The sequence below is a fragment of the Gymnoscopelus microlampas genome, assembly GCF_963454915.1.
Source record: "Gymnoscopelus microlampas genome assembly, chromosome: 2".
Lineage (NCBI taxonomy): Eukaryota > Metazoa > Chordata > Actinopteri > Myctophiformes > Myctophidae > Gymnoscopelus > Gymnoscopelus microlampas.
The window spans coordinates 32,794,964-32,815,393 of NC_139939.1; the positions used below are offsets into that span (position 1 = coordinate 32,794,964).

At 41.3% G+C, this 20,430-nt stretch overlaps 2 protein-coding genes across 2 annotated transcripts; one reads left to right on the plus strand and one right to left on the minus strand.

Moving 5' to 3' along the window:
* Positions 1–6: 6 nt before the first annotated feature.
* On the minus strand, positions 7–12,058 carry LOC311033737 (putative ATP-dependent RNA helicase DDX17). The gene is made up of 13 exons (XM_084041358.1): positions 11,813–12,058; positions 10,906–11,074; positions 10,491–10,587; positions 10,151–10,284; positions 9,771–9,836; positions 9,272–9,413; positions 8,681–8,841; positions 7,904–8,076; positions 7,450–7,560; positions 7,243–7,304; positions 6,834–6,893; positions 2,437–2,670; positions 7–2,252 (listed from the first exon to the last, which is right to left on the minus strand). Exons 1-13 carry the CDS (start codon positions 11,863–11,865, stop codon positions 1,756–1,758), a joined length of 1,959 nt encoding a protein of 652 aa, XP_083897484.1. The 5' UTR covers positions 11,866–12,058; the 3' UTR covers positions 7–1,755.
* A 1,574-nt stretch (positions 12,059–13,632) lies between these two features.
* Positions 13,633–18,581, plus strand: ntan1 (N-terminal asparagine amidase). Its single transcript, XM_084078706.1, has 10 exons — positions 13,633–13,809; positions 14,375–14,480; positions 15,347–15,412; positions 15,630–15,738; positions 16,128–16,201; positions 16,533–16,586; positions 16,701–16,754; positions 16,907–17,004; positions 17,336–17,449; positions 17,653–18,581. Exons 1-10 carry the CDS (start codon positions 13,729–13,731, stop codon positions 17,821–17,823), a joined length of 927 nt encoding a protein of 308 aa, XP_083934832.1. The 5' UTR covers positions 13,633–13,728; the 3' UTR covers positions 17,824–18,581.
* Positions 18,582–20,430: the final 1,849 nt, after the last annotated feature.

The window sequence follows — 20,430 nt, forward strand, 5'->3', positions numbered from 1 at the left end:
AGACCGTTTTCATTTAACATTGTTTAATAGGAAACAAAGCATTATAAAAAGGACATCTTTGATGAGTATATACGTGTAGATAGCGTGGCATGAATGATAAATGTCCATTTTACAGACCAAGTATGAAAGCTAGTTTTACCTGAGACTGGATTGGAAGGTACTTGTCAAATTATGTTAAGAGAAGCGATTAGTATAGCTAAAATATGAAGTACATCGACATTATCTATTTGCATGCATAACTGGGAACAAAGGAAGCTAAATTTAAAAGCCATTGATAAGAATACTCAAATTATCAAACACCAATATCAAAGGTTCATTAAAATGTTAAACAAGAATGTATTGTATAACAATAGAACAAGTCAAAGAGACAATGCAAAATACATTTGTTTCATAGTTGAAGGTGAAAGATACTCCAACCTAAAATATTTCTGGTATTGTACATATTCAGAGTTTTGAATCATTTCAGCTACGGATTTGAAAAGAAGGTGATTGACATTAAAGAGGATTTGCGAGGGTTATCTAAATGTTACATACAAGTCTTACAGTATAGTATAAAGCAGCCTCTGTAATGTACATCCCATGACTCTTCAGCACATGTGAAATGTTTTTAAGAATGGGACTGATAAAATGACATTATGTTTTGTTAGACATTTCGACAATATACTTTGAAACAGATATAGTTGACAAAGAACGCTCACACACACACACAACTGGGATGTGAAAAAGTATATCACAACAATGTCAACTCTGTCAAATACAAAATATTAGCCTTTACCTCCTCAAACTGCCTTTTCAACTCAAACCCCTTTGTATGAGTTGACGGGGGGACAGTAATAAACTTTACAATATAGCTGCAAAGGGGGTTCAAGCCAACACAGACTGATACAAGTTGAAAGTTGTGAGGGGTCTAGACCTTTGACAGTTCCCAACACCCATCAAACCAACAGGTTTTACAACGATCAGACAATGCTCATTCATTTATGGTCAAATCTATGCTGGTTAAACATTTAAAGACAAAAGTAACGCACATCCTCCGTCTTTGGTGCTGAGCCAAAATGCAAACAAAAATCATGAAAAAAGGCAAGGTGCTGCTGCTGAATAAAAAGACTTGGAGCATTCAAAAGTGAGTTGCGAGCCACCTTGACCCTTTTCAAAGCTATGCTGGGCAATGCCCTTTTTTAGCAACGCTGTCACCCCCTACTGTTCAATTTGAAAAACATTTTGGGGACATGTTTCAACTTAGGCTGCATCACAGGTCCAGCATCCTGCGTCCTTTCCGTCAGTTATGTTAAGAAGGAAAGGACAACTACAGTATATGAAGGTAAATATGTGATATGATTTTATTGAAAGTGTACATTTCAAGTACTCAGGTCTACAAGCTCTTGAATTTTTCAACATATGTACCTTAATACAGATGTCCTTTCCTTCTTTATATAACCTTGAAGGAGTGAGAATAGAGGAACTAGGACTGAGCAGAATAAGGACCTGAGACCCAACCTTGAGATTCAAACGTGCTGCTGAGCCAATCAAGCAAAACAATAGGAAAATGACCCAGAACAGGAAATGGGTATACCACCTTCTAGAAACCCAGGACTACAGTGCACAGAGCCTATTTCCTGTCTATCATTTAGTATAGTATCTCACAAAAAAAAATGCAAAACTGCAGCAGGAGAAAAATAATCTCATATACCATAAGGTTTCAGCCCTTCGGGCTAATTAACACTAGGACTACTAACGCCTCTTTCTATTAATAAACTACTTCCTGGGAGGTTGAGACGCAGGTGGAGGAGGGGGTGGAGGAAAAGGAGGAAAGCTGAATGGCGGAGGTGGTTTCCCTACAAAGCTCATGAGTGGAGGCTGAGCTGGGGCAAACTGCTGGGCCATCAGAGGCAGGGGCGGGCAGGCAGGAGGGGGCTGGCCAAACGGAGCCTTTGACTGGCTGGATGGATCCTGGCCCCCGGTGCCACCAGACTGGCCTCCACTCCTGGAACTGTAGCTCCCACTATAACTCTGGTACTGCTCTGAACCAGAGTTGTAGCTGCTCCTGCCATCCCGGCTCCGGTCTCTGTAGGAGGAAGATGTGGAGGAACGGTCTGCATCCCGGTTGCCACCGCGGCTGTTGCGGTTGAAGCTACCACTTTCAGCTTTGCCGCCCCCACCACCAGGGCGCATGCGACGATCACACTCATCCTGGAACATGAGGTTGGGGTTGTTGGCGTTGGAACCACTGTTACGGTAACGCATTCTACCCCCTTGAAGGAAAAGGAGAAAGACGAACCCTGTGTCAGGAATCCATGCCATATCCAGCTCAAATTATTATTACACAGGCAGCTCCTTGCTTCTGCTGACATTTACAGATCCAATCCTGCAATTACCAACATCTTATTGAAATGCTAACTTGACTGTAACAGATGCGTCTACAACTACCCTCCTTACCTCCTCCTCCCCCACGACCAGAGTCAAATAACTGAAGCAGTTTGGGGTTGATGGCTTGTCGGGCCTCCTGCAAAACCTTGACAAGATCTCGGGCCTGACGCAGGTTCCCCGGGGTGAAGAACGTGTATGCCGTGCCTTTGTTGGTGCTGCGGGCTGTACGTCCAATACGATGAACGTAATCCTCAGACGAGTTGGGATAGTCGTAGTTGATGACAAACTTCACGTCTTCTACGTCTTTTGAGATGACAATAATGCGTTTGGCACCATTGGAGGAAGGAGAAATTTTACAATTTCAAACAAAGAATAAGTAGTTGATTATATCTGTACAAACAAATATAATATAATTATCTTGAAATACAAAAATGTGTATAGTACTATAAACAAATCCATTACAACTAACATCCCTATGAATTACAAAGTCTGGACATAAATAAACCACTTACCTTACTTACCAAATACAAAGCAAAATAAAAACACATCCAGATAGGTATCCTAATTTAATTTCAGTTTAGCCACTTAAACCCTGTACTTATTTGGCCGGGGTCCCCCAAGGCTCTGGTCCGTTCCTTTTTTCACTCCTTTTCACTAGCTGTTCTACAAGCTTGTAACACGCTGCAACATGTTATGAGCTTGTAGATCTGCTATTGTTGCCCAATGTTCACCCCAGAAAAGGGATGCTAGGTTAAGGCCATGATAAACCATCACACTTCAGTTAAAACTCAAAGTGACGTCAGAATCTGAAGCTAATTTCATCAATACTGACATCCAAGAACAAATAAATGAAATCACTAATAGTTTGTGTTTAATAATGTTCACATATAAGTGTGAACATAGGTGAGCAAGAGTTACAGTATGGGTTGGAACCAAAGAACATAGGAGTCTGTTTCTCATTACAGAGGACATGGGGCTCCGACTGCACTGCTGAGTCCAACAAATAAGTCCCCCCCAGTGCCCCACCGACCGTCATAACAGAGGGAAATTTCATTCATCATAACCAGCTAAATACCAATAGATTGATCATGTGCCCCAACATAAATGAGCAATTGATGAAGGACCAAAACAATTTAACCCTCATAAGGACCAATCCTCTACTACACTGTGGTCTTGGCACGCGTGGGATGGCATTACCTAAATGTAACGGTGAGCTCATGGAGGAGTTAGAGAGGGTACTGAGGGTGATGAGGTACTTACCCCTTTCAGGTTGTTTTTACGTGGGTACTCAGTCACCCCCCCTGATCAGTCCTGGTTCATTTGGAGGGGCTGGAGGGGGGGAAGGAGACAGGAGAGAGGAGGACGTGTTGCCCCCTCACACCGTTTTCCCCCCTCACCATATGCACACACCAGCAACGTCGGACGGGAGCAGAACCTTTTAACCGCAAGAGACACACAAAGGCTGGTTCTGTTGCTCTCTCGCCGTGTTGCAGGAGCCCTCCTCAGACCTTGGCCAGGACTGGTTCCAGACGATCCCCTCTAACTCTCTCTCCCATCTGTCTGCTTTCTTTTTTTTTCACGGACGAATGGGCAGACATACAGGAGGCACCTCAGGCTGGTCCTAAGGAGAGCTCGCTGGATTTAGAAACTGATCTTGCTGAGGGGGTGTGGGGAATCTTAGTTACCCAAGAAGAAATGGAGGGCCTGATCCTTCTAAACCTAGCAAAGCTACTACCTAAAGGTGACAGGGCGAGAACAGGGTAGACGCCCCTGTAGTGACAGCAGCACTGACTGACTGCCTGTTACAGACGCCATGTGCTGCCAAACCCTGAGAGAAGAGGGAAAAAGAACAAGGATACGGTCACAGGAAGTTGAAGGCACTTGACTTCTTCCCCCTTCTCACTTCCAGATTGAGCTAACAAAGGGAAACTAGTCAATTACCTCTCTGTCTGTTTAAAAGATGGGATAACTTAACATATTTAGTTTTACACCAAAAATGATGAAAGAAAAATTAGCATTTACTCCCTTAGTCCCTTTGCACAAAATATTGTTCTACATTAACAGCAGTGTTTAATATGAGTGATAATGAGTATGTATTGACACCATAGAAGGAGACATGAGGAGGGTTAGTGAAGGGGTACCTGTCCCCCAACACCCCTGCTTTCAGGCAGTGTGCCAAAGAGCCCCGGTCGAAGTACTTAACTGCAGTAACAAGAAACAGACTGTAAAACCACAGGGGACCAGCAGGACACGAGGACCTCAACTTGGATGTTAAAGTTTGCCAAATTGTCCAGAATCTATTTCGAGTTATGCTGTGGGGGTACAATATGGTTGTTACATTTCCATGTGAATCACTAAATAAACATGAAGATGTTTTTGGTTGTTACCATTGGAATATAAAATGAAAAGCAATATTCTGTTTTATTACAGGCCCAGTCTTTATTTGACCTGGAGAAGAACACTGATAAAAGGACAGAGACGGTGATTCACTTGGTGGTGATTGGTCAGATGCCATATATAACCGCCAGGGCTGATATGTTAGAGCTGATCAATCAATGCAAGCTAAAGCCGTATCTTCCCTAGAGGTTATGGCAGCTGACCAATCAACCTAGCTGAAGTGACAAGTCAGGCTGAACTGGTGAACAATCTGCCTAACCTTCTGAGGTCCAGAGCTTTGGCCTTGGAGCTTTGACTCATTCAGATCATTCACGTTGTCAAACAAGGGATGGAACTCGGCCCCAAAATACAGGTTCTTCTGATAGCGTGGTCAAATTCTTGGCTGGGCACGATTCTTGCCAAAATCAGAATCACGATTTTTCTCCCTACGAATTGAGATCACGATTCTCTGCCACGTTTCTTATTTTTTCAATAAAAACATTTATTCAGTTGTAGTGTTACCTTGCGGTAGTGCAATGATGCCAAAGTTCTGCTTGCAAATTATGAGTGCGGCATGTGCTCCTTTTTCAGTATAAGCACAACTTCACTCTCGTCCTCGCCACGGGGATTTTCCTGTGTTGCTCCTTTCTTTAGCTTGAAAACTATATCATACGCTCTTGGTCATGCACTGTTCAAACAGGCTATGCTAGTATGCTAATCTGTTTCAGCCTCCTTCGACACGTGTGGAGTTACAATAGTAACGCGACAGCCACTGTCAATGAGGAACAGAGATAACAGATGAGACAACATGAATGGAGTTATATGATGTTAAAGTTAAATGAATAGCGTGTTTTGCTTCACGTTGTGTAAGTATGGCTGACAGTTGCACCTGGGACTAGTCATAATCAAATAAAGTAACACGCGAATGCAGCATGCCTTCAATGGAATCGTCATTTATAAAAAAGATTGCATAAATGTATGATTAATCGTGCCTGGAAAGGAACCAAAACGTACCGGAAAACAGCGAGTATTCACAGAATGGCTGCGTAGCTCCTTGCACATTATAGCGGCAGATACTGTACGTTGGTATTATTGCACCAAAACACGCCACAGGATTATGCACAGGTGATAGGGATACAAACTTTTAGGTACATTCAAAAGTGGGATTGTTTCTTGGGATGCTCGGGTGGCGCAGGGGTAAAGCACCTGCCCACCACTGCGGAGTCTAGGGGTTTGAATTCACTGTGGTGCATCCGGCTTGATCATCTACAATTACAAACACAATTGCCCATGTTTGGGGGAGGGTGATATTTATCACTGCACGTACGGTACTCCTACGGCTGGGGCAGCACCTATCAGCGGGGAATGTTGAGGGAGGAGCAGGTCCTCCCGCTGAGGGCTCCTCACTGACAGGTGAGCCAGTATGGTACTACAGCAGTGGCAAGCAGTGGGAGGAATGAATTGGCATAACAACTAAATTAGGGGGGAAAGGGATACAAATTATTGGCTATTCTAAATTAGTAATTTAAAAGGTGGAAACTTTCTATGGGAATTAAAGGGAATTAAGGATTATAAAAAGTAAATGTGTTATTCCTTATGTGTTATCAGAAAAAAATAATCTCTTAACATGTAATAAACATTATGTTTTGAATCTCACCTCTGAACATCGAGAACTTTCAATGGATTCATGGGATATTTTCATGGGCATTATGTTATTCACCATGCAAGTATCTGTACGTGTGATGGAGGTGTGCATAGGGTAGTAATTCTACTGAATATGTATTAAATGGGAAGCTGGTTAAGTATCTATACATGTCATGAGGGAATGCATTTCACTGGTACAGTAGGAGTGTAAATAGTAAAATATTTATCGCTAAATGGAGAGAATCAGAAAATGATTAGATTTTGTGTATAGCTATGCACATTCTGTGTGTGTGTGTGTGTGTGTGTGTGTGTGTGTGTGTGTGTGTGTGTGTGTGTGTGTGTGTGTGTGTGTGTGTGTGTGTGTGTGTGTGTGTGTGTGTGTGTGTGTGTGTGTGTGTGTGCGTGCGTGCGTGCGTGCGTGCGTGTGTGCGTCTTATGTGACATACCCAGACCACGAGAGGCCACATCAGTGGCGATGAGTATGGGAGCTTTGCCACTCCGGAATTCTGTGGAATTAAACAGAACATTAGGAGGGTCACTAGAAAAGGAATTTTAACTAAAAGATGACTTATGAGATAAGGGTACAATATAAACAATTAGTAGCTAAGCGACAAGTCACTTGACGCCAAATCGGAACAGTAACTTTGGGACGCTTAGGAATAAGTCCTACTATGTCAGAGGTCTCTGGTAAATGTTTATGCTCTTCAGCTGTTCCTGAGATATTAATTTTGACTGTGTTGACAGTGGACTGAGAAAAAGTGAAGAAAAAGGCACACAAAAAACAACAAAGCTGCAAACATGGAAAATAATGTTAATGCAGTGAAACATTTTTTATATTTAACCATCAACTCTCACCTGTAAGTACCCAGTCTCTTTCTGGCTGGGTCTTGTCTCCATGGATACACATGGCTGGCCATCTACAATAAAAAATCATACCAGAATTGGACATGGTGGTAAGGAGACCCTGTGTTTCAAATTTCCTTGACTTGAGTTTCACAAACATTTACATTCTCATTTATTAGGGTTGTGTCTCTATATCTGGAGAATCTCTTCGTCTCTCACCCGTCTCGCCTCATCCTCCTGGTTAGCTCATCACAACGCTTCTTGGTTTCCACAAAGATGATGGTCTTGTTCTCCTTCTCTGCCATGATCTCTTCCATCAACTGAAGAAGTCTTGATGTAAACAGTGGGAGAAGAGATACAGGGCAAGAGTGAAAGTATGAAGCCATGTGTATTTGTGGAATCTGGCAATCTGAAGGTCGCCGGGTTGACCTTCGGCTCAGGTGTCCCTGTGCAAGACTCTTAACCCTAACAGCTCCCTCTGTGCGCTCATCTGAGTCAGCTGAGCAGCCACCTGCTAGGTAAAGCATTAAAAGCGATTTCTCCCCGCTCCCAGGAACCAGAAAATACTCCCTAGGTAGAGCACAACAAGCTACAGAGCTAGTCACTGCATATTATAGTAGTATAGTATTCAAGCTGTGCGTCATTATTGATGCTCCCTACTGGCCTTCCTTACTTGTTGTCCTTTTCATTCTCCATACAGACATCAACTATCTGTAGAATGTTGTGGTTGGCGCTGAGCTCCAGGGCACCAATGTTAATCTGGACATATTCCCTCAGGAAGTCCTCGGCTAACTGGCGAACGTCCTTAGGCCAGGTGGCACTCCACATTAGGGTCTGTCTGTCAGGCTGAGAGAAGAAGAGGAGAGATCGCACAGTTGGACCAAATCCCCAAAAAGATTACATTTTGAGTGTGCTTCAGATTCTGATTGATTCGATTCCGATTCTTGGGGTCACAATTCCGATTTTTATCGTTTTTTTCAAAACAAACGATTCTCGATTCAAAATCGATTTTTTTTTTCGATTCAAAAGCGATTTTTTTTCCCGATTCAAACGATTCTCGATTCAAAACGATTCTCGATTCAAAACGATTCTTGATTCAAAACATAGGATTTCAGGATCTACTCCAATCTGCTGGCATGAGAACAGAGTACATTTATGTAGCTTTTATAATTGTAAAGGTTTTATCAACTGATAATAATGTAAACGCACAAAGGTAAATCCAAGATCCTCCCAAAAAAAAAAAAAAACGTCCAACAGTAGAATCGCGATTCGTATTCGAATCGATTTTCCAACACCCCTAGGTTGCATGGTAAATTACAACACTTGGGTCAAGTGGGACGCACCTTTCTCTTGTTTAAAATGTTTTCCAGATGTGGTACAAACAATTTACATCTGTCAGTTGTATAATCAGTTGTACACAATACAACTGTGATGCCTCCCTCGGTCTTACCCTTATTTGGTCTAGTATCTTGCGAATCTGCGGCTCAAAGCCCATATCTAGCATGCGATCTGCCTCATCCAGCACCAGGTAGGTGCAGCGCCGCAGGTTGGTCTTCCCTGCCTCCAGAAAGTCAATGAGGCGGCCAGGAGTAGCAATGCAGATCTCAACACCTGGATGTATAGAAGAAGCCAGTCTCAATACAATAGCCTACAAACATTGTTATTATATGGTAATAAATACTGTCAGTTATATACATTCTGTTTGTTCAGAGTGGAAGATGTGTGACTTATAATACTGAAGCTTTACTGAACGTTATGGTATTAAACACCCACTTTTGGAATATTAAAAGAAAAGTCCTCATTATCAAGGTATTTGATAAACACTGTCGACGTTATAGAACACATGGCATTCCAGAACTTTTACATACATATTATTTACTCCAATCTTCACTTAAAATCAAAAGCTGAATTTATACTCCATCACATGATGATGAAGTTTAAAGCTAACAACCCCTTGTGATGCAATGCGTTATCTTGCAGATCAGTTCTTGTCAGCAAGCAACACCATCGTGCAAAGGGGTATAAATTATGCTTTACTCACCCCTTTCCAGGTCTCTAATCTGTGGCCCTTTGGGTGCTCCACCATAGACACAAGTACTCTTAATGCGGGAGGACTTCCCATATTCAAATGCCACGGTTTGTACCTGCTGAGCAAGCTCTCTGGTTGGGGCCAGGACCAGACACTGCAGAGAAAAAGAGCCACCTTTTACAGACTGTATAGATGAGCTTGATCAAAAGGGGCATGATATGTGCCACAGCCTCATGTGCTGTGGTATCTATTTTAAGGCCCCTACAGACCAGACAGACTCGTTCAGACTACTTCAGACTACTTCAGACTGCAACAGACTGGTATTCGGTTGGCAAAAGTTGGCATTTAGTCTGTCAGCCGACTTGCCATTGAAATGCTAATGCCCAGCCCAATGCGGGAATCCATTTACAAATAAAAAGGAAAAACAGCGCCCCCTCTGCTGTTCTTGAGAGATTGCTTTCAGCCTATAGCTGTCCCCAGACCGGACCGAATCGGAGCCGAATATACTCACAATGGGCCCATCTCCCCTCTCTAGATAGGGCTGATGATTGATGTGGACAATAGCAGGAAGAAGATACTGCAATCAACAGAGAAACATAATTAAAATGCTTATTCACTAATAATCAAATGTTTTAATGCATATTTTACATTATTTTAACCAAATCTGTATGATAGAGAATGTTAATATAATCTAAAAAAAAGACTAAAGAAATAAAGGTGTCAAATCTGTATTTAAATAAAAAACACACATACACACATATACACACACACACACACACACACACACACACACACACACACACACACACACACACACACACACACACACACACACACACACACACACACACACACACACACACACACACACACAAAATATAACATCCTTACTGCCAAGGTCTTTCCAGAGCCAGTCTGAGCTATTCCCACCATATCTCTGCCACTTAGAGCCAAAGGGAATCCCTGAGCCTGAATGGCTGTCGGCTCCTTGAAGTTCTGATGCATCAGTGTATCTATCACATACTCTGTTAGAAGACGGATTAAGAAAGAACAAGACCGTTAAAGATAGGTTTTGCTTTAAACCAACCCCTTATGTATTTATTTACTTTTGTATTGGTACTTTCACCAGAAACACCTCCATCATAATATGTTATTTGTCCTTAAAGGCTATTGGAGTTGTAGCTAACATGAGTGGACAATAGTGTTGAAATCCACAGGAGTTACTACTCACGAGGAAATTGTGCTTGATGAAAACCGATCACAGCCTTTGGACAGCCAGAGCCTCTGATTGTGATCTCTTTCTTCCTGCGATACTCTTCCACTTCATACTGGACACAGATCAAGAGAACATATCATACTTGCACTTTCCCCCCCATAGACGTGTTTAATATCGCTTATTCGCAAGAACTGTGTTCCAAAAATAAACAAATGATCCTGGTGGTTTGACCTGCACCATGAAGCATCAAGTACCTTTTACTTGTCTTTTATTAAACCCCAATTCTGCTAAAAGGTTTTACACATTTGTATTTAATATATATATAGTAGTATTGTCTTGTTAAACAGTTAGTATTGCTATATAGTTAGCACAGTCTGTGGAACAAGAGTGACTCAGTTAATTCTTGGAGTGTCAAAGATGTGTGGAATACCTGACTCAAGCGTTGGACTTCAGGGTGTTCATTATAGAAGTTCTTCTCAAATTTTGGCAGCTCGTCCATGTTCCACTTCTTCTTACGGAGACGGTCCCCTGGATTCCCAAACTTCATGGGTGGAGGGCCACCACCACCCCGACCACCACCCATGGCCCCAAACCTTGGCCTGATGGGTTCAGATATCAATGCATTTTTTGGTTATTATACTTAAACAATTGAGTCTTGTCACAATTTCTCAGCCCATTGTTTGATCGTGCAGCTTTGCACAGGCATGAAAAACAGAGGTGTAAAGTAACTAATTACATTTACTCAAGTACTGTACTTCAGTACACTTTTTTTTTCTTTTTTCTTCAGTACACTTTTGAGGTATCTTTACTTTACTGGAGTATTTTACTTCTACTCCACTACATCTCAAAAGGTAAATATTGTACTTTTACTCCACTACAATTATTTGAAAACTTAAGTTACTAGTTACTTTGTAGATTTTGATTATTATTGCAAAACATACATTACCCACTTCCGCCCTATATACATTTCGGCCATTTGAAAATATTATATATATATAATTGCAATATTGATACTTTTGTAAAAAATGTGAGTACTTTTTCCACTTTTTGAAAAAGGGTGTGCCTAAAAGGCCAGTCCACACCAGTGCAACTCCTTGCAACATGCAACTACTTGCAACCAATCATTATCCCCAATGGCAGTTGCAAGGAGTGCAAAACTTAAAACTGCTTTGTTGCAAGGAGTTGCGACTAGTTGCATTCATTGGTGCGGTCTGGCCTTTATCTTGTTCAAACAAATCGCCTACACGACGCATTGCATGCTCATTTCACATAATAACATTGTAAGTCAAAAGTGAATATTTCTAAGTAAATAACTGTGAACCGTTATCAATGCGTACCTGTCTCGCCCGCCACGGTCCCTATCTCTGTCCCCATACGAACTCCCTCTCATATTGGTGCAAATAATGTAGCTTCTTCCAATATATGTATATATTATACAGTATATAAGAAATATACTGTGGCAAAAACAAAAATAAAGCACCACCAAAGCGTTTGCAACACGAAAACGTTTACTTCTGCTCGTCGATAAACTTCAAAATATGCGGCCTGTGAAAGGGTTTTGTTTATGCAGTTCAGACTGACTGCGTCACACGTCGTCAGCTGAATGAGCGCAAGTTTTCTAGCAGTGTTGCCAGATTTTGTGAGAGAAATAAGCAAACGGTCTAGGAAAACACGCCCAAAAGAAGCCATTATGAGCACTTTAACCTATACTGTATATCCAAGTTCACAACGCGTCGCGATGTGACACGTTGTGACTGTGAGCTTGTAGATCTGCTATTTTCAAAAAATCTTTAAATAAAATGTGGAATACTTGGAATATTTTTGAAACATTCTAACAACACAAATCTGGTATGGGGGCTCCCTGGCTGGCACAAAACATTTCCAGAAAGGGGTTACCCGGGTTAGGGTTAGGGACAAATACATTCATTTGGGAAAATATTTGAGAACATACTGATTAAAATAATTAGAAAATTGTGAAGCAAGCCCAAATAAGCAACTACACTTTAGAAACAAGCCCAAAAAAAACGCAACCCAAAACTACTAATGTTTACATGCGACTTCACAGAAATATAAGACCAAAATCGCTTATAATACGCGGACATGGCAACACTGTTTTCTACGTACTTTCAGCATGGACGCTGGCGTAGCTTCTGCTGGATACAACCACGCTACGCAAGTTAAACAGCCGCCGAGCGTTGGTGAATACGTGTGTGCGTGTGTGCGTGTGTGCGTGTGTGCGTGTGTGCGTGTGTGTGTGTGTGTGTGTGTGTGTGTGTGTGTGTGTGTGTGTGTGTGTGTGTGTTTGTGTGTGCGCGCGCGCGTGCTACAGATCTTGTCAATAGAAACATTTGACCAGATGTGTAGAGGACGGCGGAGTGGAGTAACTCATTTGTTTTCCCATCCGGTGGAATATTTATTTTCTGTCCAAAAAGTGTATTTTAGACGTGAGGCTCCGAGTGTTCCCACTAAGTAGAGTAGGCTTTCAACATAAAAAACCGTCTTTGATTTGGTGAGTAGCGAAAGTGTTTTTTTTTAATTTTCACTACAGCCGAGAGGCTGCGCAGTGCGCTACCGTGCATATGCGGGCAATGTCCGATAATGTCAGAAAAGGAGAACTCCCTCTACGCCATTGGTTCTCAAAGTGGGGTCCGGGGACCCCCAGGGGTCCTTGAGGGAGTTCCAGGGGGTCCCCAGCTGAATGATAGATTAGGCACCAAATGGACCCTTATGGGTCTGTAACTCTGAGAGTGTACAAATGGAACCAAATGGACCCGTTACACTCTCAGAGTTAAATTGACATAGCTTTTACAATATAAATTGCGGTCCAAGTGATAGAAATGCCATTAAATGGGGGTCTGTAGCCCTCATGCATGTCAAACTGGGGGTCCTCTAAATTAAAATGGTTGAGAATCACTGCTAGAGCCGTAAAAAATCTTCTCTTATGGGGGTTCCTGGCATATCTTTTGAAATGGGGGTCCGTGGGCTAATAAGTGTCAATTTGGGGGTCCTTGACATGAAAAAGTTTGAGAACCACTGCTCTACTACGCCATGGACCAGAGCTAGGGGGCGGGTAACATGCAATGGTACTTTTTTGACGCTGGGTGGTGCTATGTGTAAAAACATTTGCATTGAAATGGTAGATGAAGGCGTCCATTGAGGAAGTAAAATACAACCAATGGCTTCTAGCAACCTATGACTGGTCTGAATGACAGTAGAGTAGAGTAGTTTAGTGAATTGAGTGCCTCTGGAAGATATGCCTCTGTTGATACAAAGTAGAGAACTAGAGAGACCGAGCTCCACAGTGGAGCTGTTCGACACATATCCACATTTGCAGGTTGGTTGTTATTATTCACAGGCTGGTTGTTCTTCCTGTTCGGCAGAGAGCTATAGCTAATGTTACAGTGGTCTTGCTAAGAAGTTGTCCTTAAATTATTGTACACATGCACATTATGTGTACATAATAGGTGTTTGTACATCCTATGTGTTTGTACAAATAAAGAAAAATCCTTGTCACTCATGATATTGTAATATAATATGGGTGCATATGACTCTGCATGACTGCATACATACAGGGATTAACGTAATCACATATTTGACCTTTTGATCCTAAGCACAAACTAACATGTGTTTACCGTTGTTTTGCAATATACTTAACAACCCACCATATTAGTATATTCAACTTGCTTCCCCTGTAAGTAGTACATTTTTAGGTTTTTAGAGTGTGTGTGTGTGTGTGTGTGTGTGTGTGTGTGTGTGTGTGTGTGTGTGTGTGTGTGTGTGTGTGTGTGTGTGTGTGTGTGTGTGTGTGAGTGGCAGACAGACAGACAGAGAGAGATATTATGAACACATTTAGTTATGTATTACTTAGTAATAATAAAGTTGTACCTTTGGCATTACAGGAAAGTGCAAGGGAATTTATTTCCAAGCCACATGTTGATGATGTTGACCCAAAGTGCCTCCTGTATGTCCAACAAAGAGAGTTTGCTGCTACAACACCAGCTGACAGTAAGTAGTAAGCAAGAAACCTGACATTGTAATGTTAGCCATAGACAGTATGTACTACATCCTCCTGCATGGTCCGTGTGTTACTACAAATGCACCACGTAGCATACCATGCAGAATTTCTGGCCAAATCTTATAAAAGCTTTTCACATTAAGGGCCGAGCAGCCGAGCCAGAAGTCCAGTCATCTACAGACATATGGTCCTTTACTGTGTATGTTAGTTACTTATCAGTGACTCCAGCTATTGGCCAATACACAAAATCCTCTCTGCACTAGAACATTCTATAATACAAAATTTTACAGTGCACTGCAAATATGGGAGCCTACACTGCTTGATAATTGTTCTTTGTAAAGATATCCTTATCCTACCATCCTATGTGAACCTGACAATGCATTGATACTCTTTTTGCACCTTATGTCTAAATCTCATGTACAGTACATACCTGCTGCTAATGTGGACCTACTGAATGTGTCACCACCTGGCACCTTATTATATGTCTAACCTCATGTACATACTGTACCTGCTGTGTATGCTATGTATGTGTATGTACAGTATTGATTGTTGCCTCTCCTTGACATGTTTTTCTTCTTTCTGAAAGTGACGAGATAAACGAGCTTGTACAAAAACTAATCTCACCCACCTAATACACCCATAGACTGTGATGTGACAATAAAGTTGATTCTGATTATGATCCTAACTTTAACAAAGTATCATAGGATTTATGTATTATTATCAATTTCATGAAATTGTTCTGTTCACAAATTCACATCCACAAAAGCACAGTCTATATCCTCAAACAGGGTTCACTGTAATTGAGTCCTAGCTGATAACAGTTATATGTGCTACCTTCTCTTATCTGTGTCATCAGATTCTGTTTCTGTCATGGGATCTGATGATGCCACCACCTGCCATTTAGTTCTGCTGCGACACACAGGTAAATAGTCATAGTATGTTGTGTTTCTAATTCTACTGTAAGGATCAGTGTATGTAATAATGATAATAACTCAAGATTTATGTAGCGTTTTTCTAAGTACTCAAAGTTGCTTTACACAAAGAAAAGGAAGGAACCAACTTTATTAAGAAATACCGTAACCTTTCGAACAAGGTTGTAAGTGTACTATATGTCCAGACCTGCTATTGTTATTTTTCAGGAAGTGGAGCTGCTTGCCTTGCTCATTGTGATGGCTCTAGCACCTGGAGTGAAGTCCCACTTATTGTGAAAGCTGTCACATCCCTGAGTAGCCATACAAAGGAAGGCAGGTATGACACACACACACACACACACACACACACACACACACACACACACACACACACACACACACACACACACACACACACACACACACACACACACACACACACAGTAAGATAAATAGTAGTTAAAGTGTTTTCATATATGCTCTGGGATATGGCTCCCAGGGACCCCTTGGGGTGCATCCCAAGTATTGTTCTACCCTGAAATGAATGCCCTTCAGCTAGTATACCACATCTAGCTAGTTTCCTGGATTTAGCAGTTCCAGGGATTGATCCCCCAAGGAGAACCAGGGTTGGGAATGACTGCGAGACTCTCATAGTTTTGTAAACATAAAGATTATTAAACATTATATTATACTATTCACATATTTTCCATTTGCTTTATTTTGCAGACTTGAACTCCATCTTGTAGGAGGATTTGATGATGAGTCAAGGACATCTCATAAACTCAGCCTTAGCTTATTGGGTATGGTCTTTTTTTGTAGCTTCCCTTCTTCATTTTGACTATTAACTACTCGAACCCTTGCATCCCCATTCTGGGCGTATCATAATAGGTGAACGTGGCAAAAATAGGCACATCTACAGGCTCACAAAGTGTTGCAACATGACACGTTGTGAGCTTGCAGATAGGCTATTTTAGGCAAAGAAACGTGGTGTCTGGGAAAAAGTAGGGGGGCAAGTAGACAGCTGGGTGACCCCGGCCAACAAAGTATATAGAGTTTAAGACAAGTGGTCAAAGCAAATTTTGGTTTTATATTATGTCATATCATGTCATGTTATATCCTTCCATTTTGCAGCCGCATTCCATAAACAGAAAGAGAATATTCACCTAGAAACATGCTGCATCACAGGTATGTAGGCATAGCTTAATTTAATTCATCTAATTTGTTTCTTCACTTTCTTAACACAGTGCGTGTCTGAACAATATTCATTCATTCATTCTAACCACTCTTCCTCTATTGTAGAAAGTAATGACTCTGTCGTAGATGGGAATCACAGACCTGTGATATATGGAATAGGTAAGAGATGAACATTCTACACAGTAGCTGTAACAGGATGTCATGCTCACATTGGCAGTGAGCTGAGATATTGGTGCTAACTGTGTGTGTGTGTGTGTGTGTGTGTGTGTGTGTGTGTGTGTGTGTGTGTGCGTGTGCGTGTGCGCGCGCAGGTGTAAATGTTAAAACAGGGGAGGTATTCCCTGCCTCATTCAGTCATAAAGGTCCAGCAGAGAAGCTGCGTTCAGCACGGACTTTCACTGGAGGACAGGTAGTGATGTGATGCTGCATGGTGTTTGTACATTTCTGTTTTAGTGACCTGAAATGGGAAGAAAGTGTGCACCAGGGATAATGGTCAACTGTGACACTAGAAAGTTATTATTAGCCCCGCTAGCATCAGACAAACAAGATATCTAGAGAACAGATGGCAACCCCTACTGATTTTGGTGACCCTATGGCTTTTCCTCTTGCGCCACCCCTTCATCCAATTTCCATTTTGTCGTAAGGAGTAGCATGGACTCAAGGGGCCGTTAGTTCAGGAGGTAGCACCTTACTTTCTCACACTTCACACGTTCTAAAACTTTTTACTTTTTTCTTTGCAGATGGCTGATATCTATGACTCAAGTCATGGATATATTAAAATTGGACCCTGCCAATGGTCTCAAAATCTAGACATGGGCTTCTGGCTATCGCAAAGTGATGATGTAATTTTAAAGGTAAAGGAGATGGTTTATATAAATGTTTATTTTTGCATGCCTAACTTAAGTGTTTGATTAAGTAAATATCTTGTTTAATTACCTTAGAATCAGAATCACCTTTATTGTCACATCACAGGTTTACGGGTGTAAAACAGTTGGTGAAATTTGTTTGTGTATGAAGCATTCCACTGTCTCACCCTCACGCTTTTCTCTTCACCCAGTTCCTATCCACCTCTCCTATGGCAGAGCCACCCCACTTTGTCCAGCACATCAAGTCTACCATTCAGTTCCTCTTAGAGAACCCCAGCACTGACAGTCTGTTCCCTGGGGACCAGCCCCAGCTGTACCACAGAACAGAACAGGGGGACTGGGAGAGGGTCCATCAGCCCTAGAGCCCCATTCCTCCCCACCCTCCACTGCACCTTTATAAAGCAACATGACTTAACCGCTTAAACCCTATATACTTAGTTGACTGACCAGGGCTCTGTAATTGGTCTGCTCCTTTTCCCCCCTCTACGCCAAATCTGTTCACCGCGTTGCAACTTGTTGTGAACTTGTAGATCTGCTGTTTTCGCCAAATGCTTGTCCCAGAATAGGGATGCTAAGGTTCATGTGGTTAACTAACTGCTTTCGACCTGTAATCCTTATTTTGGGCATGTCATTGTATAGATGAAGATTTGTGAAAACTTTAAAACATAGAATATATACTACTTGTAAAAATATAATTCTCGCGTGACACTTTTGTGCAAGTAAGTATAAAATAGGGCTTAAGTGGTTAATTGTCTCTTAATACTGAGACACTGTGACCTCCTCCTTAAGTGTGACCTCCTCCAGCCCTTATGCCAATTATGGCCATATGCATATTATCTTTTGTTCATTGTGGCTTAACATTGGGCCGTTTGACTATGCACTGATTAACAGGGGAAGTATTCACTGTCTCAACTGGCGGGTCCCAGTACCAAGTGAATGAACGACAGCCCTCTCTTTGGTTGCAGTGCCTGGATTCTCACTTCTGTGATTAATAAGAAGACGCCTAATGTGTGCGCCTTCTACCACATGCTGGATCACATGCATGGTAACGGGAAGAGTGGGCACTAAAGAAGAGTGGACGCCTCCATGTAAAATTGGCTATTTTGTGAAAAAAGTTTTTTTTTAAATAATATTTTGAAAACGGTCTTTTGTAATGTGAAGAATACATGATTAGAACATGATTAAACATTTGACAATTAAGGCCAAATATTTCTACAATTGCTACAAAACCTGTATATTCAGTCATTTTGAACTTAAACAAGAAGCTGAAGGGTACATTTAAGTTTGATATTGATGTGCCGTGCATGTTCACATCATGTATACTTAACATTACTTAAGACCATTTTTCAAATATTTAATTTTTTAACATTTTGGACAAAATAGGCAATTTTGCATCGAGGTGCCCACTCTTCCTTAGTGGCCACTCTTGTATCCGATCATAATACGCATTGATTAGTCTTACTGTGGTTAACTGCCTTACATTGAATTGCTGTTCAAGTTGACCTTAGGAATATATACATTCAAACAACATTTCATGTGTTCTGAGACTGTCTCACAACGGTCTCATTGTGTGACCATATTCATACATTTTGTGTTTACATCATACTCCGGGCGGGCGGGTTTGACCAGTTTGATGTAAGGGCAAAATGGTCAGCCTGGGTACAAAATATCAGCTTTAATTCAGTATTTCATCACATAAATACTGGTAAATGTAAATATACAGTATATTGCTGAAAGGCTACCCAGCATTGCCTGGATTATTATGTGGGCGAAGTAGGCACAAAGTAGAGATGAGAGATTAAACCCAACCTGACTACAGTATAAAGTTTAAATAAAATAAAATACAAGTATTTAAAAGACAATAAAACATTTGACCTTTCCCTTTACCTTCCCCGGTTCATAACATCGCTATGGAAAGTTTCAGCCTGGTCCAACCTGAGATATGGGTGTGCATAAAAGACAGACAGCTTCAACTTTATTATAAATAGATGTATATTGTATTGTGTAAATGTATTACATGCTTCATGGGTGTGTATGGTGCTCTTGTGTGCGGGTAAATGTCTGATGTTGCTGTTTCACCCTTTAAGTTGAGATACATAATATGGTTAGACTCTAACCATTGGGGCATTATACAATTCTAAATTAAACATGTAAGGCTGTGGAATGTACATATACATGAATAAATGCAAATGTTGCCAAATCTAGTTTGAAATGCTTCTATTTCTTTTTTTTTTGCCATTTCCGTAATTTAGGCAGTGATGTTCAGGTGTGTAAAGTTTGAGTAGTGTTTCAGCTAAAAATAAATTCATAAAGCCAGACCAAGAGCACAGCAACCAAAGTAGTCTATTGTAGTTTTGTCTTTATCAACATCATTCTTCTATTTCATATGGTAAAATTCCCATCAAAACAGCTTGTGAGTGCGCTTATACATTTTTACTGTAACAGCCATTTACATGAAATGAAGATGCCTTCTGTGAATGGGCATTTTATAGCCTACACATTAACCATGTTCCTTTGCTGGTAGCTTGTGTAATGAATTTCAATGAATCCCTATGGTGGTAGTGTACACAGTACCTACACCAGCGGTTCTCAACCTTTTCAGGCAGTAGCCTTGGGAACCCATGCGTTATTTTTTATTCAGGCAGTGACTCCCCAAAATAATCATGTTTGAACATGGGGACCCACCACCACCACCACCATCCTGACAAGCACTTGGAATTGTAGGAGTTGAGGCATTACATTTTGTTTGACTCTGTTCCCACAGATGACTATTGTCAATATTTTTCATTTAATTTCTTTTTTTTTCCTTCTAGGTATTAAAAAGGTCTTAAAAGTACTTAAATTGTCACTTGTCATCTGGGGACCCCAAAAAAATTCTTATGGGGACCCCCCTGGGGGTCCCGACCCATAGGTTGAGAACCACTGGTCAGTGGTCTTCTCAGACTACTGCTCCACCCACAACTCTTTTC